At 39.3% G+C, this 26240-nt stretch overlaps 2 protein-coding genes across 2 annotated transcripts in view; both read right to left on the bottom strand.

The window, feature by feature from the left end:
* Positions 1–23696, bottom strand: part of ITGA1 (integrin subunit alpha 1) — a 158281-nt gene extending 134585 nt beyond the window's left edge. Inside the window, exon 1 of the mRNA XM_004422799.3 lies at positions 23506–23696. Within this exon, the coding sequence (XP_004422856.1) occupies positions 23506–23566 (61 nt within the window). The 5' untranslated portion in view covers positions 23567–23696. The remainder of the gene's footprint in view (positions 1–23505) is intronic.
* PELO (pelota mRNA surveillance and ribosome rescue factor) lies at positions 7295–11931 on the bottom strand. The gene is made up of 2 exons (XM_004422800.3): positions 10944–11931; positions 7295–10648 (listed from the first exon to the last, which is right to left on the bottom strand). The coding sequence occupies exons 1-2, from the start codon at positions 11667–11669 to the stop codon at positions 10217–10219; spliced, it is 1158 nt and encodes a 385-aa protein (XP_004422857.1). The 5' UTR covers positions 11670–11931; the 3' UTR covers positions 7295–10216.
* Positions 23697–26240: the final 2544 nt, after the last annotated feature.

Genomic DNA, 26240 nt, shown 5'->3' with positions numbered 1-26240 from the left:
ATTCCACTGATGCCTTTTTCACTTCTTTCTGAGGGTAGTACGTGATGTAATCTCCTTTCTCCAGGATGTCTCTTCTCCTCAGGTTCGTTGACTCTTTACTATAAATATTTAACATCTAGAGAGCTTAGGAATTACAGGGATCACTACACAGAAGAAAAAAATGTTACTAAGTAAATCTGAGAGGCTTTAAAAGAGGAATACTCTCAGTTCCCTTTGCCTCATCTCTCTAGAAAGTAATGGAAGATCAATGTGGGCTTCTGGAATTGATCAGTTTAAGCTCTGATAGCACCGCCTCAGTGAAGCAAAGCTAAGAGCACCCTCTGAGCTCCCATATTCCTGCATGGTTCTTATTCCCATGTTTCTTATTTGGTATGCCGGCACCTACTGCGGGAATTTTGTGTTTACCGTCTGTTCCCTATCCTAGACTGGGTTTCCCTGGAAAGAAGGGACTGTGATCGTCTCTATTCACCTTGTATCACTGGGGGCTTGCAGAGTGTTTGGTGCATAGTAGGTGCTTAGTAAATATTTGTCAGAAGAAGGAAATGGTTCTCAGAAGAAGAAAGGCAGGAGGCAGAGTATTTCTCTAGCAAAAGATAAATATTCCTCCAAGGAATAAACAACCCAACTTCAAAGCTGGGTTTAGGTCTCGGTGATGCTGCTGAGAGAGAAACTGTCTTGCCCAAGATACAGAATTATTTGATAAATAAGGAGGGTTTGAGGCATTTTAAAATCCCACTTTGTTTCTTGTTCTTCTACCCCAACCACCTCCCAATATGCACTTGTGACAAGAAAATGGGTAAGAAACTGGAATAGGGTGAATGAAATAGGAAGGTGGACCCTATGAAAAACTCCCATTTGTGTGACTTTGAGCAAATTACCAACCCTCTCGGCCTCAGTTTATATCTATATCATGAAGTGAGTAGGACAGATGATATATAAATTTCCTTACAGCACTAACCTTTTATGATTCTAAATGATTCAGAACCATGCACTGTGATGTATTTTCAATCTTCCTCTCCTCCACCTCATAAAAAAAGTGACTTCTACCATTGTCAACAATACACTTGAAGAGCAAGAAAAAATTATAAATTATGGTCACAGGATCAATGAGTCGAAACACAAGATTAAAATATGTTTTATATCCACAAAGCAATTTTTCACCATGGTGTCAAACAGAAAGTTCTAGTCAATGTTTACACTAGGACTTGATGAAAATTCCAGACATCAAACTTCTGGAACTCAGACTTGAACTCAGAGGACCTCCCACCTCTAAATAAATTTTACAACTAAAATCTATTGGGATTTTTTTTTTCCTTAATAAGAGTTCATCTTTCAACCATTATTTGAGTTTTCTTATTGAAACTTATTATTTTCTTATTACGGTATAGTAAAACTCTGCCTATCTGAAACTATCATTCTAGGTACAACAGATAACTAAAGATTTCTTTAAGTACCACTATCCCTTAAAAATTTTATAGAGGAAAATCATTTTGAAAGACATTATCTTTCCTTGACTTCTTTAACAGAATACACTGAATGTAATTCAATCTTTTCTTCAATATGAACATCAGTTACACTAACACAGTAATGTCTTCAGGCCCCAGTGAAACACTCTAAGCCCTAGACTTTTTTCTTTTTGTGAGGAAGATCAGCCCTGAGCTAACATCTGCCAATCCTCCTCTTTTTGCTGAGGAAGACTGGCCCTGGGCTAACATCCATGCCCACCTTCCTCTACTTTTATATGGGACACTGCCACAGCATGGCTTGACAAGCGGTGCGTCGGTGTGCGCCCAGGATCCAAACTGGAGAACCGAGGGCCGCCACAGCGGAGCACGCACACCTAACTGCTTGCGCCACCGGGCTGGCCCCTAGACTTTTTTCTTTTGATGGCGCTTCAGGATCCACCTGAGCTGTCAGCTGTCACTTCTCACTGCTGTCACCTCCCTGTCAGCTGGGCCATTTATGGTCATCTCTCCCTAATATTTAATTTGCTGATTAAAGGCAGGGAAAGGTTTCTTAATTCATCTTTGCATACCTAAGGGTAGCACAGTTCCTCCTACTTCAGGTATTTAGTATATAAATATTTGTTGAAATAATGCATGAATTAACATCGTAGGTTTAAAAATTAAAAGAAAAAACAAAGTTGCTAAAACTAGGTGTGAAATAATAATAAATAGATGCTGAGTAAAAGCTTGAGGGGCTTGCTCTAATACATAGACTTGCAACAGTTTCTGTACAATTTCTAATTCTCAACCATATTCCAGATATTTTAGAGTGCCATAGGATCGAGTTCCTGATTTTTCATGAGAGATGAAAGATAATAGCGGTAGATAAACAACATATGAAATGATTGCATAAACTTCAGCTGATTATATAAAATTTAGTGTTATCAAATAATTTTTCTATTTCTAGGCACATTGGATCTACTCCAAACAGAAAACAGATGAATGGAACTGGCATTCTTATATTTTCTAGGGAGCTGCTTGATTGGGCACCTCATCACATCCACTAGGTATGTGATTTTGGACAAATTATTCAGTCTCTTTTAATTTCAGTTTGCTTATCTGAAAATAGTAATGACAAAACCTTTCTCCTAGGGCACTTCAAAGAATTAAGTATTTATTTTAAAGCACTTACCATAGGCCTGGCCCTTAATAAGCACAAAGTTACTTTTATTATAATACATTGTCCATTCCTGGAGTTGGGACAGTGGTGCTAACCCTGTGCACAGCCAGGCAATGTGGCTGCAAAGACATTTTTCTCTTGTATTTGCTATCTAGCAGATACTGCTCTGCCTCAGTATTGGGTATTTTGGAACCAAATGTGGCACCATAAATTGAAATAAGCTCTAAGTCTTCTAAGTCTCCTACATTATAGAAAACAGTAATTTCTATTACACCAGCATTCTAAAGAATGGGATTTTAATGTGGGCAATGTTAAAGGATGAAGAAAAGGGAACTTAAAAAAGACTGGTAATTCAAGTCCCCACAATTTATCATAAGCATTACAATCTTTTGCACCTGGCATCTGGAAATATACAACCTTCCCATGTTGATGCCAGTTACTGTGGAATTAAAATATTCACTGTCAAAAGCAAAAATGATAGCCTCAAATTAGTATGCAACTAAAGTCTTGCATACAAAAGTGGATTTTCCTCGAAAAATGCATTAGTTTCTCCTCAATTTAAATGAACAAATCTGCAATATCCCAGTTTCTTTTCCAGTGTTATCACAACAGAATATACTAACACCTTTCTTAAAATAGAGAAATTAAATGCTGAAATATAAATGGCTATCTTACAAATTATTATACTCAGATATCTATAAAGAACACTCTAAACTATGGATGAGAATACAGATGGTGATACTATAGCAAAAACTCCCTAAAAAGGAAGAATTCTTGCTACATAAAGAAAAACGAATCAGATTTTATCATCTCCACTTCAGCTTAACAAATATCTGTTGCCAATGTTTTTCACGGTATTTCTAATCTATCTCCTTACTGAACTTGGCCAATTTCTTTTTATTTCTAGTGAAGTTTACCTGGTACTTGCGACTATGTTAAGTAACTCCTCAGACTGTTCTCCTTGCTAAATTACAAGACCATTACTATAGATCTTACTTTCCAACCTATTAACTAGCTGCCTTGTTACTTTTGATTCTTTTCTAAATAAGACATCCTTGATACACAAAAATATTATATTTGCATCTCAACTCCCTTAGAAATCATTTTGGCTTTTCAGTAACACTTTTGCACTAAACTTCTGAATTGACAATTCATCAGTGGTACACATAATGCATTAAGAAAATCTTGAATAGCACTTTTCTAAAATACAGTAGTCCCCCCTTATCCACAGTTTTGTTTTCCATGGTTTCAGTTACCCACAGTCAACTGTGGTCCAAAAATATTAAATGGGGGCCGGCTCCGTGGCTTAGCGGTTAAGTGCGCGCGCTCTGATGCTGGCGGCCCGGGTTCGGATCCCGGGCGCGCCCCAAGGCACCACTTCTCCGTCCAGCGTGAGGCCGAGTCCCACGTACAGCAACTAGAAGGATGTGAACCTATGACATACAACTATCTGCTGGGGCTTTGGGGGGAAAAAAAATGAATAAATAAAATCTTTAAAAAAAAAAAAAAAATTAAATGGAAAATTCCGGAAATAAACAATTCATAAAATTTAAATTGCTCGCCTTCTGAGTAGCATAATGAAATCTTGAGCTGTCCTGCTCTGTCCAGCCCAGGATATGAATCATCCCTTTGTCCAGCACATCCATGCTGTATATACTACTCACCCATTAGTCACTCAGTAGTGGTCACCATTATCAAATCAACTGTCACAGTATAGGTATCGCAGTGCTTGTGTTCAACTAACCCTTATTTTACTTAATAATGGCCCCAAGGTGCAAGAGGAGTGATGCTGACAATTTGGACAAGCCAGAGAGAAGCCATAAAGTGCTACTGATAAGTGAGATGGTGCAAGTTCTCAACTTAATCAGGAAAGAAAAACATCATATGCTGAGGTTGCTAAGATCTTTGGTAATTTTTATTACAGTATACTGTTATAATTGTTCTATTTTATTATTAGTTATTATTATTAATCTCTTACTGTGCCTAATTTATAAATTAAACGTTATCATAAGTAGGTATGTATAGGAAAAAACAGTATATATAGGGTTTGGTGCTATCTGAGGTTTCAGGCATCCACTGGGGGTCTTGGAAGGTATTTCCCGAGGATAAGGGGAGACTATTGTACCAGACCTCCTAGAATACATAAACTGAATCATAGCACAAAGTTTAAATATACTGATGATATGAAGAAAACTATTTTATTTAGGGTTTTAAAAACCTTATCTGAAATTGTGATTCTTTTTTTAGTTGCCCTTCAAGTCTTCACTTTAGCTCTTTACTACTTGGGAACTCATTTACTGAAAAATGTCTATCAACAAAATCATGGGCTGAGCAAAATCAACTTGTAAAACAAATATAAATAAAACTTTGCAAAATTTATGCCACAATTCCAACACTTGCAGTTCTGCAGGGAGTAACAGAGGAAGTGGGTGAGGAACGTCAAAGACCTCATGTTAGGATAGGGAGCACAAACACTAAGGGTCCAATAGCAGTAATCCACGATAAACCCAGCCTGAATGGGACAGAGCTTGCTAATAATTCCTGTACTATGGGAATCCTAAAAAAGTCTCTTAATAAATTCAATTATCCCCCACCAAAATATCGTTTTAACTGGAACTTTTGTATACTAAATTTGTAAATGTACAAGTATATTAAGACTCACTTAAAAACCATATACAAAAGTAATTTGGCTTTTGCACTAAAACCTGGAAATTTTTTATCTTAAGAACTTTTAAAAACTCAATTTCTATGAAATCAACACTTTAGCTATTCTGCATGTATCTCTAGTAAACTATAGAGATCTGTAGGGGAAAAAATAATTATCTGACCATATTAATTATTGAAATATATAAATATCTCTGCTTTGAATGATTATAACACAGATAATGGAGTCAAGTAGTATGTAAAGAGATTCAATGTTGCTGTTTCCCTATGCTTCTGTGTCTGGCCCCTTTTTTTGCTAGCTTTAGTAATTCTTGCTGGGTCATCTTTTTCTTTACAATTTCAGGTCTACTTACGTGTTGCCAACTCTTGTGTCATTATCCCCAGCCAATTGCTTTTTCCTGAACCTCAGACCTGTATGCACAATTGCCTAAGGGACGTCCTTATGTAGACCCATTCATCTGGTCATTTATATAGTCAAAAATTTTTTGAGCATCCACTCTGTGCCAGGGACTGTTCTCAGCACTGGGGACAGAGCAATGAACCTAACAGACAATAATCTCCACCCGCATGGAGGTTACATTCTATACAGCGGGTAAGCAAAACAACTAAGTGAAGTAAGCGTTATAGAGAAAAATAAGACAAGAAAGGGCTTGGAAGGGAATGTGGGAGAGGGTACATTTTTTTAAAAGGCTGGTTTGGAAAGACCTCACTGAGTAGGTGACATTTGAGCAAAAACCTGAAGGAAGTGAGTATATAAAAATCTGGTGGGAAAGCACCAGATGTCCCACGGGCACGTCAAACCAAAGATTCACAACTGAACTTACTCTTTTTCCTTGCAAGTCAGCTTCTCTTCCTATATTTCCTGTCTTTTTGAATTGTGCCATCATCTCTCCCACCATCCAACACAGAAAGGTGAGATTTACCACTGGACTCTACTCTTTTCTGTAACTCTGAACAACAATCTGCATCCCAAGTCCTTTTGATCCCACCTCCTATCCTACTATCTCCTTTTGACTTCTTTTCACTCCTATTGCGAGGATTATTGTCACTGCCTTGTTCACGCCAACATCATTTTTCCTTTGGATTTTTCCAATATGCATTCTCTTAACTGGTCTTCTTGCTTCCAATCTTTCGTCCTCCAATCCATTCTTGATGCTACCCAACAGTGACGTTTGTGAAATGCAGTTTATCATGCCCTTCTCCTGCTTCAACTTTTCAGTGGTTTCTCATCATGGACAAACCCCCACTCTTTATTGTTCCATGGAAGGTCTAATGTGATTAGCACACTCGCCCTGCCCTCCTCCTCTTCCTCATAACCTCTCCAGGTTTCTTCTCACCATTTTAAGTTAATTTACTGGCTCTAGCTCTATAAAGTTCCTCCTAAAAGCGACCCCTTACACACTTTCTACAAGTTACTTTGATAATGGTGATTTATTTATATGTTTGTCTTTACTAAACACAGCTCAGTGCGTGGGTCAAAGGAGGCACTAAAAAAATGAAGGGATTGGGCCGGCTCGGTGGTGCAAGCGGTTAAGTGCGCGTGCTCCACTGCGGTGGCCCGGGGTTCACCGGTTCGGATACCAGGCGCACACCGACACATTGCTTGGCAAGCCATGCTGTGGGGGCGTCCCACATAATGTAGAGGAAGATGGGCACGGATGTCAGCCCAGGGCCAGTCTTCCTCAGCAAAAAAAGAGGATTGGCAGATGTTAGCATAGGGCAGATCTCCTCACAAAAAAAAAAAAAAAAAATGGATAAAATTAAATGTATTACCCTTAATGACTGGTATAATATAAATATGTACACCCCATATCTAAGCTCCAGCCACAGGCAAAAGGCTTCCTCTCTCCTCAAATCCTCTGAATCACCTTAGAAACCCCTCTACAACATATTCTGATATTGAACGCAAACAGCCAGTCTTATTTGCTTAGAAAACCATCATTTTAAAAGCACAATACTCCTTTCCCAATAACAGCTTCAACTTCGGGGAATTCAAATAACACCATTGCATCTGTGCACTTTTATTTTTAGCAACAAAGAGAATTTCAGTTCCAGAATACAGGAATTGCAGAAATTGAGTTAATTCTGTTAAAGATAATTTGAGCTTTGAGAGAACTGGTCATAGGGATTAAAAAACGAAGCTAAAGTTAGTGACAGAAAGTAAGCAGAGATACAGGAAAATTAGCTTTCCAAAGCTACTCCAGTGGCATCTGGGAGGAAAAAGATCCAACTTGTATATAAGGGGGTAATGGAAGCAAAATCCACAATCAACAATCCAGACATAAAATCAGCAAAATATTTAACATATAAATGGGGGACGAGGAATAGCAAAATGTAATTTGATATGTATCATATCTAGAGTAAAATAAAACAATTTGCAAGTTTCTCATTTATTGTGCCTAGTAGGGGTAGCAAATCTTTGTTTACAAGTACCTGGTGGTAAATGGAAATTTACAGTACAATATTGCATTAATTTGAGAGGTATGTTACTGGTAGTGTTTCCATTTGTTACCACACAGTCACTCCTTATTAATGAACAGCAGTTGGAATTAGACTACTGAACATGATTTCCAAAGACTTATGGTTCATTTTGTTTTTTAGAGAACAGTAAAAAATAATTATTAGAACTTTTAATTTTATATGCTCCTAGCCCCATTTTGATATTTCTAGCTATGTATCTAGGATGATTCATACGCTTGATAATGGTATAAAATGTAACTTCTTGAAAACAGAAATCCTTAAAGATATTTTAAATACTTTATAGACATAGAAAACAGGCTTTTTATTTAGAGAAGTTTTATGGATAGTTAAACTGAATACTGGCCAGTTAACTCTCTTGAAAGAACTTAAAACTCAAATCTTTTTCTCTATGGCTGGCAACCCCAGCCAGAGATTTACTAGCACAGGGAGAATGAACTATTGCCTACGTTTATCAGATTTTATCATGCACAGCAATCAACTGGAGATGTCGTTAGAATACAAATGCAACTCAGTAGGTCCAGGGAAGAGTCTTGGATTCCAGGCATGCTGTTGGTCCGCGGACCACACTTTTGAACAGCAAGGCCTGAATCAGTGGTTCTCAGCCTTGATGCCTATTGGAATCACTTGGGGAGCTTTAAAAAACCATTTCTAGGGGTGAAGGGTTATTTAGTCTGGGGTTCAGTCTGGGTACTGAGTTTTAAAAGCTCCCGAGAGATTAACAAGCAGCTAACAAGTAGCTAAATTTGTGAACCTATGGCCTAAAATGTATTGGTTACATGTATCGATAGGTTTTATTTCCCCTGGTTTCCATTACCGTAGATACCACAGCTAGGAATAACCAGTACTGCATAGATTATGAGAGTAATAGATGCCCTGAATCTCCAAATTCTCACTGAGAATATGATTCATTATTCAACAGGTTCTAACATTAAGAATCTTAGTGGCTTCGTTTCTTTACTCCTACCAAATTATTTAAAGCATACTTTTAATAATATTTTAAAGTTAAATATTACAATGAAATGACAATCTGAATTATCTTTAGATTAGGAGGTAGATATGTAAAAATGTGATTTTAAAGTATATGAGGTGTTTATTCCTAATTATAGAAAAAAAGGTTCAGAGTAGTTAGGAAGTTTATAAAAAACAATCCCTAAACTTGGTACTTACACCAAAAGAAAAGCCCAGACACAGAAAGAGAAGCAAAAGTTTACTTAGTATCCCTACTTGAAGTAGGTACCACTGATCCTGGAGTTACACACTAAATTACTCTTTCTTCATAAGGCCTTTCCTAATTATTGTGCTATGTTGAGGTTTGTAAAAGGTCAAGATGCAATTCCATTCCTAGGCTCCCTCCTTAAGTCTTAGAAATGCACATCAAAAATACTAAATAAAAAGAATATTTTAAACTCGCAGGTATTTCAGAAATTCCCTAATTATATTAAAGAGTATTGGAGTTCAAGTCAACTACCACATACTAACTATGGGACTTACTCAAACTTTCTGAACAGGCTTTCTCACCCCTCAAATAAGGTGTAGAGAAAGTCCAGCAAGAATGTGAAAGCACAGACTAATGCCACATACAAATATAAGACAGCATTAAGTATACCTATGACGAGCCAAAAAATAAATACATAGTGTGGCAGCGCAAAGAAACGGGGACTACTTCCAGCTTTGCCATTAGCCACACAGCAAGCAAATCACACACCTCAGTCTCATTTTAAGAATAAAGATGCCTCAAATAGATTATCTTGAGAATCCCTAGCAGATCAAAACTCCATGATCTAAAAATAACTGATTAAGTGGTGCTCTAAAGCAAATATGATTAATTCTAATGAAAAAACACCTAGAGCTTACTTTTAACATGATTGGTTTAACAAGTCTCTTAAGAAAAATACCATTTTTAGACTTGTCTTCAAGAAAAGTCTACTAATTATTTGGCTATCATTTAAAATAGCAAATAAATTTAAAAATTTTTAAAAAATGGAGTGTAGGAGAAATGGGAAGAAAGGGGATCATTAAACACAGTGCAAGAAACACTATGCAGAATTAAAATAACGGAAACCAAGGATAATGAAATATTAAAAGGCTTTTCCTAAGGAAAACTATTTCAAAGCATCAAGTATGGGGTGTTATGATCTATCCCAAAAAATATATAGGCATTCTTATTAAATACTCAAAATGTTTTTAAGTATTGCAAATAAGTCATAATTCCTATATAAAATTATCCTAATTAATAAAGATGGTATACCGAACATGGAGATTATTTCCTTTTAATTTATTGTTTGGTCTGAATACATGCCCTGCCAACCACAAAATACCTAGTGAGATTAAACACATGAGAAATCCTTGTAAGAATCACAAAGTGCCACAGCTCCCTGTCACAAGGATGCTGAGAAAATGTAACAGTGAAGAGACACAAGGTTGTCTCAATCATAAGTTCCAATCATTAATCTTCTTCAGAACTGGAATCATCCTCTTGGTCAGAGAGTTCAGGGACAGGGAAGCGGAGAATGGCAGCTACTCCAGTCAACTGGCTGAGCTGCTCCCCAGATACATGAAGACTAGAGAATATCCTAACAGTGCCTGCATTCTCTTTCACCCTGTCCACCAGCCTCACATACCGGCTCCGGGTGGCTACATCCTGGTGCCTGAAGAGCTCATCGCTGATGAGCAATGTGTCAATGGCCATAGCCTCATTGGCCTTCTCCACCTGCCTGAGTCCATAAAAAGCTCGGTCTGGTTCATGTTGTAACATCTTATAGAAGTCATCCAAGGCTTTTACTTCCCCAGCAGCTTTAGTGTCTGAAAGGCGGCTAGCCACAGTAGGGTCACAAAGGGCCTCTTTCAGGGAGTACTTGTGTCCAGAGGAGGCATGTACCTAGAAACACAATTATAAAAGTTAGACAAAAGAATCTCTTAGAGCACCCATTAATCAGCCCACGATGACCTAAAGCCAAAAGCACTCAGAAGGCTTTATACGTTGAAGGCCTTAAGCAAAGTTTACTACATAAATTTGCTAGCTATTTAACAGTTCCCTTTTCATTATCTCATTTACAATCCCAATCAAGTAAAGACTTTCTCCTCTTGTACTTCACCCAGTTCTAAAACTTTAGCAGTAGTTGATACAAATCCCTCTGCCCATTCTTAATCATCCCTGGGTAAGACTGTTTTACCTGAAGGAATTTGGACCGGTTTTCCAGGAGCACTTTGTTGTCAGTCTTCACCGCTTGTTGAAACATGTAGTCGCAGAACTGCTCCCTCACAAATCCGGGGCTGGCCACCAGGATGCACTTTACAACATCAAAGTGTATGTGGCGCTGGATGGCCTGGACCACCTGTTCGTAGAACCGCTCCAAGGCTCGGTCATGCTGGGAGCAGTTGCCTTTCCGTTTCCGAGGGATGTTCACCTCCACCTTGGCCCGAGTGAGGGTCATGCTGGGAGTGACTAAGCAGATATGGGCGAGGCCTTCCTGCATAACCACAGCTGCCACATCGGCGCTCCAGGCTGGGTCACAGGCCTGCTCGATGCGCTCCAGAACCACACTGTCCCACTGCTTCTTGGCCAGGGTGAACTGGCGGTTGGGCTCCAGCTCGATGGTGTGGTAAGCCCCCATCTTGACATACTCATTCTCTTGGATGTTGGTTCCCTTGACCCGCAGCTGGCAGGCTTGAGAGTCGAAGTCGATGGCCTCCACGCAGAGAGTGAGGGTGGTGCGGACCCGGTTGCTTCCCACGCTGCCCGTGGAGGACTCGGTCTGTACCTTGCGGATGGTGGAGGCGCGCAAGCTGTCGCCCACCTGCACTAGATTGTAGGTGTGCCACATGTCCTCGGGCTCCTCGGGGACCAGGGTCACCTGGCCCGCATTGTCTTTCTCGATGTCCTTCCTCACGAGCCTCATGACCCTGGCAGCGGCTCACTGCCAGAACAAGAGGAACCGAGGGGGTCCCCACCGGGAAAGGGGCAGGGAGGGGAAAGGAAGTCTAGGCCGGGAAGGGGGCGGGGTCCGGTTCCTATAGCACTTGCCTGGCGGAAAGGAAATACTCTATCTCCGACTCAAGCGGCCGAGGGGAGCACTTACTTTAGCCTTTCTTCTCTCAGTCTCGGTCACGCCGCGCCAAACCGGCGCGAGACCCACCGCAGCGAACGCCGTACTCTCCGCGGTTCCAGCCGCCAGCACGGACCAAGTGGCTGATGCAATGAGGGCGCATGCGCATGTCTTACGCCCCAAGGGGAGGCGGGGCCGCAGTTTGCGCGTGCGTAGGAGCGGGGAGGTGCTCCCGACGTATAAACCAGCTAAGAAAAGTGCACGGGCTCTTTGGTGGCAAGTCCTTTATTTTAATGCTGACCTTTGACTACCTAACTTTTCTCTTCCATCCCTGTTTGTGAAGAATCTGAGGAATATGTGAGTGCAAATATATTTTTTTCAGCCGCGCGCAGTTGCCACTCTACACCTTTGAGTAAATCCAATTTCAAAACTTATCTAAAAGTCAAAGGAACTCTCAAAAGTGCAGACTTGGCCTTAAAGGTCCAAACTGTGCTTGGCTTTGCTTCTGCCTTATCCGCATGCAGAGGCTCCACGCCTTTTGGAGCTGGTATGTCCTGAAGTTGTTTGTAAGAACGACTGGTCAGGTGGTTCTGGGCACTGAGCAACGTGCCCAGCTGTTTACTGCGCTTAGTCTGCACGATCTGATTAACCCAGATGTTAAAGAACTGATCCCAGAGAGAGAAGAAATCATCTGTGGAATTTAACCCCGGGTGGACCTCTCAGTTGCTTGACCTGATGTCCTAGGAATCCCATAATCCAAAATTGGCTGTCTCAGCTTTCCGCAGCTCAGTGCAATGTTTAGGGTGGGGGTTGGGTCGCAACAGCTTAGGGTAGGATCTTCACTGCCAAAGCTGAACTGAGAGCTGAGGATATGGGAAGTGGGGATAAACCTGATCTACTGTGACCGACCCCGACTGAATAGCTACAGAATTGATTTGAAAGAAAATCCTTAAGTCACGTAACATTTTTTATTTAAGGCGAGGGGCGGGGGTAGGCGGAGGAGTTTGAGAAATGGCAATTGCCTCTTAAAAAGACCAGTGAATAGAAAAAGACCCCAAAGTTTTCTTGAGAGTTAAAATGGGGTGGAGGGCAGAGGAGTCCTACACACGTCTTTACATTCTCTTTCCTGTCTTATTGTGTATGGCATTGAAAGGAAAGCTTACCACCCTGAACTGGTGAGACGGGGATGAAAGGGAAGAATCTGACACTGGCACAAGTCTTGATACTCAAGTCTCAATTATCTTCTTCAGAGATTGTCAGGGGACACAAAGGTCCTCTCCAAAGCGCTAATGCAAAGCAGAACCGCTATTTTGTGGCCTCCTCTCCCTCCCTCTCTCTCCTTACCGCCCTCTTCCTTCCCCACCTTCCTATTATACTGAATGCCCTCACACGGTTCCTCACTCAGATTGCCTTCTTCTCTTACCACTTGCAAGAGAATTAAGTAACTTTCCACTGTGCAAGGAACTGATCACACTAAAGTGTAGGGATGGTTTGCCTCTCCAAAGGATATTGTATTTTATTTTATTTTTTTTTGGTGAGGAAGATTAGCCCTAAGCTAACATCTGTTGCCAGTCCTCCACTTTTTGCTGAGGAATATTGGCCCTGGGCTAACATCTGTGCTCATCCTCCTCTACTTTATATGGGGGACGCCTGCCACAGCATGGTTTGATAAGCGGTGCATATGTCTGTGCCCCGGATCTGAACCTGTGAACCCCGGGCCTCCGGAGCGAAGTGCATGAACTTAACCCCTATGCCACCAGGCCGGCTCCCGAAAGGACACTGTATCTTTTTAAAAGGTGCTTGTTAACCTAGAATAATTCCTAACTGGGTAGAGTGAGTGTGTGTGTGTGTGTGTGTGTGTGTGTGTAACAGAGAGAAAGAAGCGCTCCTCGATTGCCTTTCTAAGTACAATTCACCTCTCTGGAAAATCTGCCAAGGATCAAAAACCACAGAATCACAGTGGTAGTCACAGTAGGATCTTAATAAATGTTAGGTTTTTATTGAAGAGCTATTGTTTATTAAATGTTCAGCACGTACTTTCCTATGCTCTTTCTCTCTTTCTAATCCTCATCTGTAAGGTAAATATTTATTATCCTCATTTTATAGATGAAGAAAATGAATTACAGAGAAGTTAAGAAATGTGTTGAAGATCACATAACCAGCATTCAAATCCAGCCCTGCTTAACTCCACACTCTTCTTTCCACTAACACAATTGTATGTTATGGATGCTTGAAATCTCTGCATCCCCACCAATTCTGTGAGGTTACCCACTGCCATTTCACCTGAACTGCCGCCTTTACCAGTTAAACAAAGACTCAGCTTAGGAACCAGCCTAGAGGATTGAAAGGCACTCATCTCTTCCTTGCTCTTTTATTACTTTTTAAAAATCCTTATATTCTTCTTTTCAATGTAGTTTTTCTTCTGCTCAGACTAGGTCACCATTATAATACTTGAGAAAGTTCTAATATCCTACTTTAGAAAAATACACATTATTTCTACATTTAAAAACTGTGGAAAACCCACATTGACTGTTAATTCCATGGTTTTTTTTTTTTAATTATGAGGCAAACTGCTTTGGGCTGTCTTTTTAAATATAAATGTGCTTCAGTGATTTAACATACTACAAATTTTTTCGTAGAATTACTATTTGATCTGAAACATCTGTAACAGAATTTTTTTTTAGTAATTTGAGCTTATTGTTGAATGATCAGATGTTTTTCCCCCAGATTTTGTGTTATAACTTAGTATTTCTAGACCAATCATTGCACTTTTGAGTTATTTGGAGTTCTCATTCCCTATTAATTAAAATCCAAATTCCTTGGCATTCAAGACCTCCATGACATGGCCTTACAAGCTTTATTTCTCACTTGTCCCCTCCAGCACCCTATATTTCACTATGGGAGTAATCTTTCTTCCCCATACATCCTGGGAACTTCCTGCAGCCTTAGCTCATACTGTTCTCTCTTTTTAAAATATCACTTTCTCTCACCTCTGCTTCCATAAATCCTGCTTATCTTCAAGGACTAGCTTAAATGTTATCTCAAATTTGAAAACATGCAGTATATTAATTGGAATGCATATCTTTTCTCTCTTACTGAATTCTGGATGGAGTCATCCTTGTATCTGTCCATGGTCCCTTGAAAAGTCCCTTGCACATAGTAAGCACTGGTATATGAATGATAAGCTGAGTGGATCAGATGTAGTGTGGCAACTATATTAACGTTATCACAGACACTTTTTAAGACCCTGCCCTTGTTATCAACTATAGTTCACTTAATTTAATAATGGAAGTTTACAAAGTAATTCCTCTTATTTTAAAACTGCTACGGTTATAGCAGTGATATAATATATAGCCGTATATGGTGTTTTCATTCTTTACCAAAATAAGCAAAATTGTGAGGAAAAAAACTATGATTTAGCTATGTTGCTATAAATTCTAATTTTATACTTATTTATTGGCTCTTAGAAAATAGAAATCTTTATATCAGTAACTTTAATTCATTTATTTTTCTTATAACATTTTATTTATATTAGTCTCTCCAGAAGAAAAAAAAAGTCAGTCTTCTTGCCTCCAAAAGTTTTCAATTTGTTGTTTTTGATATACTTCCAGTGTCCCAAAAAGAGAATTGGGCTAGAAGTCAAGCATCTTGGATTGTAATTCTTACCCTGTCAATTGTTTTTACTGTAACTTTTGGCAGCACCCAGTCTCTTTGAAACTCAGTTTCTTTTACTTAAGAATTGAGGAAATTGAATTCAATGATTAAAACGGTTAAAATTGTTTTACTTGCAGAAATTATGCTGTAACAGTATTTAAAAAAATTAAAACGATATCCATAATCTCACTCTAGCACATTTATTTTCAATTTTGCATACTACCTTTTGAATTTGATTCTTCCTAAGGCCCATTTTAGTGGTAAAAGATCGATACTAAGTTTAATGCTTGCACACCAAAAGTGAGCCGACCTGAGGTTCAAGTCTTTTCTAGCTAGATTCTAGCAACTGATAAGTCCCCTAACCTCTATAAACCTAAACTTTTTCATTCTAAATTGTTAACAAAATTATTTGGCCTGCCTCTGTCATTTGACAACCCTTAGGAGGCTCTAATGAGATTATGATGAATTGTAGAGCTTTATAAACTTGTAAGGTACTATGGTAAATCTCTAAGAATGCCTGGCTTGAAGCTAGACATCTGGATCAGACAGAGCAAAGGGTGAGGGCTCACTTGAACATGATTACAATTATTCAGCCTTGGAAAAATAACTGGTTCAGTAGAGTTGACTGATGGATGATCTGAGTGCATTTATTTATACTAGCATCTCCTTTCCAGGGAAATCTTAGGTCTGTCCTACTGCATGAAGTGAGTGGTTCCTGCACCTCATTGGTGAATTGGATTACAATCCTTCTTGCTATTACAATAATACGTTAGAAATGGTGGCATGACAGCAGCAGGGATTATGGGCTCCTGAAGGATGGAAATCTTGTTTGAATACCCTGTGCTTACTTAGCACAGTGACCCCTAAATAGTAGGGGCTGTGTAAATTGTGTTTCTATCTTGTGTATTTTGCAAAGCTTACTTTCTAGCAATACAAACCCAATCTTCTCCTTTCTTTGCTAATCTTTTCCTTTCTTTGCTTAGGGGCTCCTCCCATCTTTGCTTCTTCGCTTGTCTATTGCCTCTTTCAGACTCTGAGCCCCTTAAGAGCAGAGACTACCTTTTATTTGTCTTTGTGTCCCTGGACCCCAGCACAATAACTAGTACATATCATAGTTATTATATGAAAGAATGAGGGGTTGTTAGTTCTCCTTTAATACAGAGTTTTTAACTTGTCTATCACTGACATCTTAAAATTAGGAAATCTCATTCTGTTTTATAACATTACTAAAAATTTTAAAAGAAGATTCCTCTTAAAGGTAAGCTTCTATAAACCTATTTCCATTTTTGAGATATCTATGCTTGGATAAGAAAATGATTACTTTAAACACATCTCACTGAGGAAAAGTTCTTAAAATGTTTTAAAAGAATGCATAACAACAATTAGTTTTATCACACGTGGTTTGGAAAATGATCTTTATAGAATAAGTAGACAGAGCTCTTGATTATGAATATCTACTGATAAATGCAATCATTTATTTAGAGAGAATATGCTAACCTCAGATTGTACCAAGATGCCCATGTGACCTCCACAAGCAAAGCTAGTGGACAACTGGAGGATTATTCAGCTAATTCAGGCAAAAGAGTAAAAAGGAAAAGGGTAAGTTTTTTTTGTGTTTTTTTTTTTTAAGGAACTTGTACTCACTTACTATCTGAATTTCCTGTGATTAAAAATACTTACTTGCAATTGTCACAAAACAATACAAAACCTCCTACCAAATAAACAAAATCTTATCAACAAAAGTGTGTGTGTGTGTGTGTGTGTGTGTGTTTCTGTTTGCATGTATCCCTACATCGTACAGGATCATTTTACCAAAAATATTAACAATAAGATGTATAATTTTAAGGACTTGTCAATACCCATGTATTTTCAAACTTTAGTATTTGGCAAACTACAAGTGTAACTAATAAAATAATTTTGAAAGTACACTGTAATTTGTATTGTATTAAGAGTATAGGATTTATAATAAAATATGCAGACCATTCATCTTAATCATTTGACATTCTAATGTGTATAGGTGCCCTATTTAAACATAAAAATTTGCATTTATTTCAGATCTCAGATAATTCATACAAAAAAGGCATATGTCTTCATTCCTTAATATTTGAATTACAATGATTTTTCAATTCAAATTTCTCACATGTGTTGTTTATAGAGATCTACTGTTTGGATAAAACAATATTAGTGTTTTTGCACATAAAGTGAATTCTGAACACCAACCAGTGAATATCTTTTAATCTCTTTTTAAGACTTAGTTGACGTTGTACTCTTCCTTTTAAATTATAGACGACTTTAGATAAAAGTTAGGTCCTTCATATATATATGCCAAGTGCTAGCCACAAATATTACAGAAAGTTATGGTTTGCCAAAACTAGAGTCACTGATCCTGTGCAACTAGAACATTTTTTGATTAATTTATTGTCACCTTTCTCCTGAGTCTTCCTTTTAAAAGTAGGGTATTCAGAGGAAGCTTTGTTATTGGGATCTGGTGAGGCTGCTGGTGCCAGAGGAGCATTATCTCCTGAATTAGATATAAACTTGGCTCTGGAAGGGAACTAAGAACAGGGACAATGTTCATAATTTTGTATCTAGAAGGAGTGTCATTTGTACCAGGAGTGCATTTGAAATCTTATGATACAGTTTTTAAAAATACAAAGAAATGTGATAGAAAATTGCCGTGTAGATATATGTTGTTGTAATTTTCAGGTGCACATTTTCCCACATTTCAACATCTCTGAAACTAGGAGGCATCTAACAAATCTAGCAATTATGATTGGATTGGCAGTGCTTTTCTTTCTTAGTAATGCATAAAATAATGGCGCATCACTCTATTAATGGTGTCTTCCATTCAATTGGATATAAATATGGGTAGATATAAATATTCCAGGTGGGGACATAATTAAAGGAGACAATCTGATCCCTTAAGTATGTTATGAGTTTGTCTATATTCTTTTGTAATTCATTCAATAACAGATTTTCAAGTGCCTATTACTCTTCGATGCTAAGGATAATAGACAAAGACCCTACCCTCACAGAGCATACAGCAAGCTAGGAAGACAGACAATTAGATATTTAATTACAATATCATGTGGTATGTTATAGAATCAAAGGTGCTAGGGGCTTACACATCTTGGAAATGACATTCATGTGGGGACTTGAGGTTCAGTAGCAGTGTGAGTAACTTATGCAAAGGCCCAGAGACTTCAGAGGAGCTGGCACAACAGAGGAGCTGAAAGAAGCTCAATAATCTTGAGGACAGGAATATATTCAGCTCATTTACATCTCTTGATACTCTACTGTACTTGCTTTGAGAGCGAATACAATTCTCCAGTCATAGACCACCCTGAATAGGCAATGTATTCTGACTGTCGCATTGTGGCAATAATTCCAAATATCTTTCATCTCAATTTCTTAACATGAATTCAAACACACTATTTTGTGTTTCATACAACAGAAGAGAAGTGTAGGTAAAGAATAGCATTTTGATCCCTAATTTTCTGAATATATTTTAAAATATTTCATAAAATACAATAGCTCATGTTTAAGGGGCATATAAAAATTCAGCAAGTTCTAAATCTAATGGGAAATTTATTTGGTTGGAGGTGGAGGAACACAGGCAGAGGAGCATCCGTCTAAGGAAGTAAGATCAACAGTTACAAGCTGTGGCCCAAGAGCTCATGCATCAAAATAGCACCATGACAGCAGAGAAGAAAAATAGGCAAACTAGTTTATTTAGCATATATATTTCATTGCTACTCTCATTGCCTATTTACTAAACAAACAAACAAAAGCCCTATGAATTTATTGCTGCCTGTACTGACATCATGACTAAAGAGGTGCACCATCTTGAGTAATTCCTGACAATTCATTGTGTGCCATTGGAGGTCATTTCCTTGTTATGGGGTAAATGACTGACTTCCTCCCATATTCAGCCATCATCTCACTGGGCTTCATTTAGAATAGGAAATCTTGCCTGGAAAAAAGTCACAAAAGAAGACCCTTGCTTCTAGGCTAACTAAAATGTTTCTAGGGAAGAGAGACATGTAACTCAATTAAGGGTAATTCTATATTTATATTCTTAATAACCAGAGATAGTAGTCTTATTTGAGTTATAATTAATGTAGCGAGGGACATCATCTAATTTCACTATATACCTAAAAGTCATGAAAATAACAGACTCACTTGCATCATTAATTAGATCCTTATCAAAGCCTTTTAGACAATTATGCTTGGATTTAACATTTAGAGGGTTGAGCAAGAGGGAAATGGACTTAGAGTTAGACAGCCTCTGTGGCATATTATTTCAGAGCACGAGAGATGTGAGTTGAGCAGAGGCTTTGCCATTGACTAATTGTGTGACTTTGGACAAAGTAATTTAACCTCTTAGTATTTTGGTTTCTCCATCTCTAAAGTATGGATAGTAGTTCTAAATTTTTCCCCTTTTTTGAGATTAAAAATGAAATACTACATGCAAAGTTCTTGGCACAGGGCCTCATGCATAATATGTTCTCAAAAAATACATGCCTTTCAGCGTTAAGTTGTGCTAGTTTTTCTCTGTTATTGTTTGTCTTGACCTTCATCCCCTGGGAGTTTGAATTCTGCCATTTGGATATGGCCAATGGGAGGACTGGGCAAGGCATTAGAAGGTAGGAGGAAAAGGAGGGATATTTATTTCCCCTGTGTCCTCCCTCCTAGCACGGGCTTCAATTTTGGCACTAGCTGCATTCCTCTTCCTATGGCCACAGTCTTGTCCAGTGGCCCCCTCCCATAGCTAGAGTTCACAGTCAAGCTGACCCTGCTACCTCAGGCCTGGGAATGGTAATGGCTTTTCTTCCCACTGTTGCTTCCAGTGCTTTCTTCCCACTATTGCTTATTCTAGGTGTGCTACCAGCTTTTATCGGTTCCTTTCAAGGCCTCTGCAAACTGCCTCTTTATTAAACTTTCTTCAGTTAAATCCTTTATTTATGTGCCACTAGTTTTTTGTTGGGACTTTGACATATATAAAATAACAATAAAAACTTTATTTGGACATAAAGAAGGACATCTTTCGTGATGAATCATTTTTAAACACTGGAAAAACCGACAACAAGACAGTTCTGAATATAATGGAAAGTGTACTAGAATGGTGGTGGGTGGTTGTTGTGAGGTAAACCCATGGTGGGTGGTTGTTGTGAGGTACACCCACCTTTGAAGGATGGAGAGAGTTTGTTTAGATGGCAGGGGGTGGTAAGAACGAAGGGTGGAGTGCTTTTCTAGATGCATAAAACAAGATCATACAGTAGCAAGACGCAGAAAGGAAGGAAATGTGACTGGCTATTGTGGGCAGTTTATGTTTAGAGGTTTTGGTAGGCAGAATAATGGTGTCCCAAATATGTCCACGTCCTAATTCCTGGAACATGCAAATATGTTACCTTATATGGCAAAAGGGACTTGGCTGATGTGATTAAATTAAGGATCCTGAGATGGGGAAATTATCCTGGATTTTCCAGGTAGGCCCAATGTAATTAGAAGGATCCTTATAAGAAGGAGGCAATAGGGTCAGAGTCAGAGAAGGAGATGTGATGATGAAGTGGAGTAAGAGGGAAAGATTTGAAGATGCTACTCTGCTAGCTTTGCAGATGGAGGATGGAACCACAAGCCAGGGAATGTAGGCAACCTCTAGAAACTGGAAAAGGCAAGGAAATAAATTTCTCCTTGAGCCTCCAGAAGAAATACAGCCCCTCCAACACCTTGATTTTGGCCCAGTGAGACTTGTGATCTACAGAACTGTAAGATAGTAGATTTGTTATTTTAAGCCAATAAATCTGGCAATTTGTTACAGCAGCAATAGGAAACTGACACAAGGGTCGTAGGAGATAGAAGGTGCTAGGTAGGGCAGACCCTGAAAGGTTGGTTGAGAATTTTGGATTTTATCTGAAAGACATCAAAGAACTACCAAAGATTTTGACTAAAGATTAAGATATAATGAAAATTACGAATTAGGAAGATAGATTAGAGGTTGGGTTCAGATTGGAGACAAGAAGATGAGCTCTACAGTAGTGTGCATGGGTGCGGACTCTACGAATTGAGGAGAAGTTTCCGAGGAAGCTGACAATGTGATGACTGACAGGGAAACCAGCAAAGGAAAGGAAGAAGTCGAACTTCAGATTCTTATGCTGTGTTGTGAAATAGGCATAAATATAGCACATATGATGAACCTATTGATTCTGAGACAATAACCTTTTAAATTCTAACTTTCAATATGATTGAGTAATATATATAGATGTAATACATATATACACACACACACAAAAGGGAATTAAATATAATTTAGAAATATCTGCATTATTTTAAGTCCCTTCCTGAATTCAGCATGGTTTATTACCCCAAGCATTGCAGAAAACCCACACTATGCAACTTGTGACTGTTTTAGGCTTGGGGAAGTAAAGTGGTTGAACTTAAGAAAATACTTCAATTTATATATATATACATATATATACACACACACACATATAGATATACCATATTGAATATTCAATATAAATATATCGAAGTATAAGTACTTCAATTTATATATCTATATATGAAATTGTAACTTGTTAACCTCCTGTGTTTAAGTTTCATTCTTGTCTTTTTACAGGATATGCAAACCTCATTTGATCATTTCTGCACTAGTGACTTATTTGGTAAAATGAAAAAGGTACAACTTGAATAGTTAGTAAACCATTTAGATTTTGCCCAACAACCAAAAAATGCAAACAACCTCCAAAAGATTTTAATTGGAGAGGAATCATGGTTCAAATATGTGTAAAGGGTAATGACAGTAGCTGATAAGTTCAACCGTTCCCTGGCTGTAAAGCTGTTCAGAAGTTACCACTGTTGGGAGTATCGGACATTTCCTGAGTAGTGGGAAATGTCTGGATGAAAAGCCAGTAGCTCATTAACTCTTTTTATACCACGTCACTATGAAAAAAAGCTTTGCTTACTAATAATCCACTTCTAAGTGATCTTCATAAAAGTTTATAATGCTTGGCCATCTAAGCCAGGCTAAACTGGCTGGATCACCCCTGTTTTTAACCGTAAAATGCTAAGTTAACTAGTACTAATAAGCATTCCAGCAGTAAAGACACTGAACAATTGAATATTGATGATATGTAAAGCCAGCCATTAATTAAACCATTAATCAGGTGATTTTCTTTCACACACAGTTTCACCTCACCTGCCTTCTTTCTTTCAGCATTGCAGCTTTCCCTCCTCAATCAGTAACTGGTAAAAATAGATCTGACCATGGGTTAATCATTTGGAAAATCCTAGAAAATGCTGTGATTCAACCTTTTTCTAAATTGGGTATAACTTTGCATTTCCACCGTGTTTTTTAAGTCCCTCCTTAAAAATACCTATTTATGCACAAGTAACAATACATACTATATTTTGCAGTAAAAAAAATAGTCTGCTCTGTGGTATTTACTGAGTAAATATTCACTATTCCTTCCTCAATTTCAAAATGTTCCTCCTCCTAGGTACTAATATAGAAACATCATTTCGGGACAAGAAGCAATTTTGCCTTGCATTCTTCTCTTTTCTTGTTCTGTAGCAGGAAAGATCTTGAATACTTGACAGCAAGAAAATGCAATAATGCCCACTGTTGAGCAACCTGAGGGTAGGAACTTTGCATATAAATCAGGCGCCCTCTAGATACCACTCTCCAAAAAAAAAAAAGAGGGGTAAGGAGCCATTCCGCCAAGTCCTAAAATACAATGTATACTGTCAAAACAACTTTAATTGTAAAAGTCAATTCTACCTTGTTAAGTTTTCAGCACCGCCTCCCTCCTACTATTGGGGTGGAGGGTTTTGAAACGACATCAAAACTATTGCATATCGAGACCAAACGCAGAAACTCCTTTCCGTACTCCAGACTGCCCAGACTACCTGGAGCGCCCGAAAGGGAATCAGCGTTCCCTCCTTTTCTCTGGGCCACAGCTCTGCGTACTTCCCTCCCCAATTCAAGCCCCGAGCCCCGCGCGCAGGAGATAGAGAAAAAAGCAGGGTAGCTCACCGGTGAGGAGCCAGCAGCAGGCGACAGCGACCCCTGGGCTGGCGCGGCGCCGGGGGGCCATGGCCAGAGTGGCCGCAGCGCCGGGGGGACGCGCTGGATCGGAGGGCAGGACCTGGCAGGACCGGGCGCGAAGCCGCGCGCTCTGGGCCACTCCGCGCGCCGCCGCGGGTCTCAGTCGCTGGCCTGGCCGGTCGCGGCGCCCAGTAGCCGCAGAGTGATTTCCTGTGTTTTCGATCAGTGCCTCTAAGTCCGCTCCACGCTTTTCACATCCCAGACCGATTGCCACATCGCCCGCCCCTTCGCGCTCTGGGTCTCTGAAATCCCACTGGCAGCCTCCCAGGCTCTGTCCGAGACATGGACAAATAAAGCCAACTTCGCGGGTCCGTGTTTAGGCTAAAGTCCACGAGCTGCGAAGCAAACCTTAAAGGGACATCTGCCTTTCATTGAGAGGGTGAGCCGCTCTCCGTGCCAACTCCCTAAGGTGGTAGGAAGACTGGCGAGGGCTGGACCTTCAGGAAGGTGTCGCCAGCTCTTTGGCTCCGCCTTCACACCCCTTACATCTGCCCGAGTCTGGGCAGGAGGGCACTTTCAAAGTGCCGGGGCTCCTGGGCCCTTAAGGGGAGGCTGCTTTCCTGGAGTCCGATTGCGCAGAAGGGATTAGACCGTCTATGAAAGCGAGCAGATCTGGTATCCCCCTTCCCTTTCCTGCAGACACTTGAACTTCGCTGTGCAGTCGTCTCGCACTAAGTGTGTGAGTGTTTGTGGGGTGGAGGGGGACGTCCACCCCGATACGCCCCGCTGAGGGCTTTGCTTTTGCCTATGGAGAGTTTGCTTCGTTTATGGGGATTCGTGGTTAAAGGGTTGTTGCAGATAAACTTTTCTTTGGGAAGACTATGATAAGTGGGAGAGAAGGAGAAACAAGAAAAAAAAAAAAATAAAAGAAAGGGAGAAAGATAAATGCAAGAGGGAAGAAGGAGGGGAAAGAGGGGAGGAAAACAGTCTACTTAGAAATGGAATATGTGTGTGTTGTTTTGTTTAAGCTGAATTAGGATGTTTGTACACTGGGAGTTGGATCTAATAAAGAACTCGGGGCACTGTTTTATTTCTTCTTCCTACAAAATAAGAGTGTATTAAATCATGTTCCTGTTATGCCCTCCTTCCCACTCCCACTACTCTAGGGAGCTGAGAATTGGGAAGTTAAGTTGGCTGGTCAAAATGCTGGGGCTCTTACCCCTCCCTGGGAGACCCAGGCCGGAAGAAGCCCTTAGGAGTTTGCAGTGCTTCCCCTCCTCCTTGTCTGGTGAGTTGTACAACTTCCCTGAGTCAAGAGCCATATCCACGTTAGCCTCACCCATTCCTTGCAGCTGTGTCTTAGTGATTTTGAGAATTTCAAAGAAAGGGGAGGAGTGGGTAAGTGGATTTGTGTTTACAGGTGGTGGAGGGAATCAATCTATTTGATTCAATTCAATTCAATAGCTAATTGAGTATTTGTCTAGCAGGACTAGGGCTAGGCAGGACAAGAGTGCCACCCAAAGGAGGACTCTGCCTGGAACACAATATAGGTGACACGGTATAGGTAACCAAAGGGAAGGGAAGGGAAAGCCCACAAGAGTGGTTGAATCGATTGCTGCTGAATAGAAGATGCTGGGGCTAAAAGTTGGAGAAGACGAAAGTTAAAGTATAATGAATATCAAAAATAGGATGGGTAGCACTGAGAGATTGAAGGCCATCAAATCTCAGTAACATGACCCATCAGCTAAGGAATTACATTTCTAATTTATGTATTTGAAATGATTCACTACTTAGTAAATATATTAAAAATCCTGTCTTTCCCTGTTTCCAGCTTTCATATTTTCATTTCTTAGGCCTATCTTCAAAATTGCACAAATAAATCCCTAGAAAAATATCATTGTATTGGATCACAGTTCAATCCTATTAGACGTTATTTAGACTCCTTTATGTGCATTCAGTGTCCTCATTTCCCAATTTGGCTTTCCAATCTCTCCCATCTTCATTAGCTGATATCATCAACCTGTCTCCTGCTGTTCCCCTTCTTGGGAGAGTTTTGCCACAGAATGCCGTTCCTGTATACATCTCATCTCCCTGTCTATAGTCTCAGTTATGTCTTAAGCATCTCATATGACCTATAGGGCATTGCACAATAACCAATAAATAATGATTAACTGATTAATGCTTAGACATTTAAAAATAATACTAAATACTTTCCCAACAATATTTCTCTAAGTTGCTCAGAGTTTTCAAAAATAGATAATAGTTGGGCCGGCCCCGTGGCTTAGCGGTTAAGTGCGCGCGCTCTGCTACTGGCGGCCCGGGTTCGAACCCCGGGCGCGCACCGACCCACCGCTTCTCCGGCCATGCTGAGGCCGTGTCCCACATACAGCAACTAGAAGGATGTGCAACTATGACATACAACTATCTACTGGGGCTTTGGGGGAAAAAAATAAATAAATAAAAATTATAAAAAAAATAGATAATAGTATATATACTATATATATATACATGTGTGTATATATACATACATGGAATTCTAGAAAATTACATTATATTGAATTAGAAAAAAATGAAAGAAGTTGTAAAATTATATCTTATTGAAATAAAGTAGAGTTAAAACATACTTATAATATGATTAAGGCTATAATTACTGAGAACTTTACCTTTCTTTTTTTGGGTTAATAAATGCTTTGAATTTAAATAGTTTTTCCATCTCCTTTAGA

Source organism: Ceratotherium simum, chromosome 18 (assembly GCF_057802395.1).
Source record: "Ceratotherium simum simum isolate JZ-2026a chromosome 18, ASM5780239v1, whole genome shotgun sequence".
In the NCBI taxonomy this organism is placed as follows: Eukaryota; Metazoa; Chordata; class Mammalia; order Perissodactyla; family Rhinocerotidae; genus Ceratotherium; species Ceratotherium simum.
Note: the sequence above shows the minus strand (reverse complement) of the source record. Positions and strands in the feature narration are given on the sequence as shown.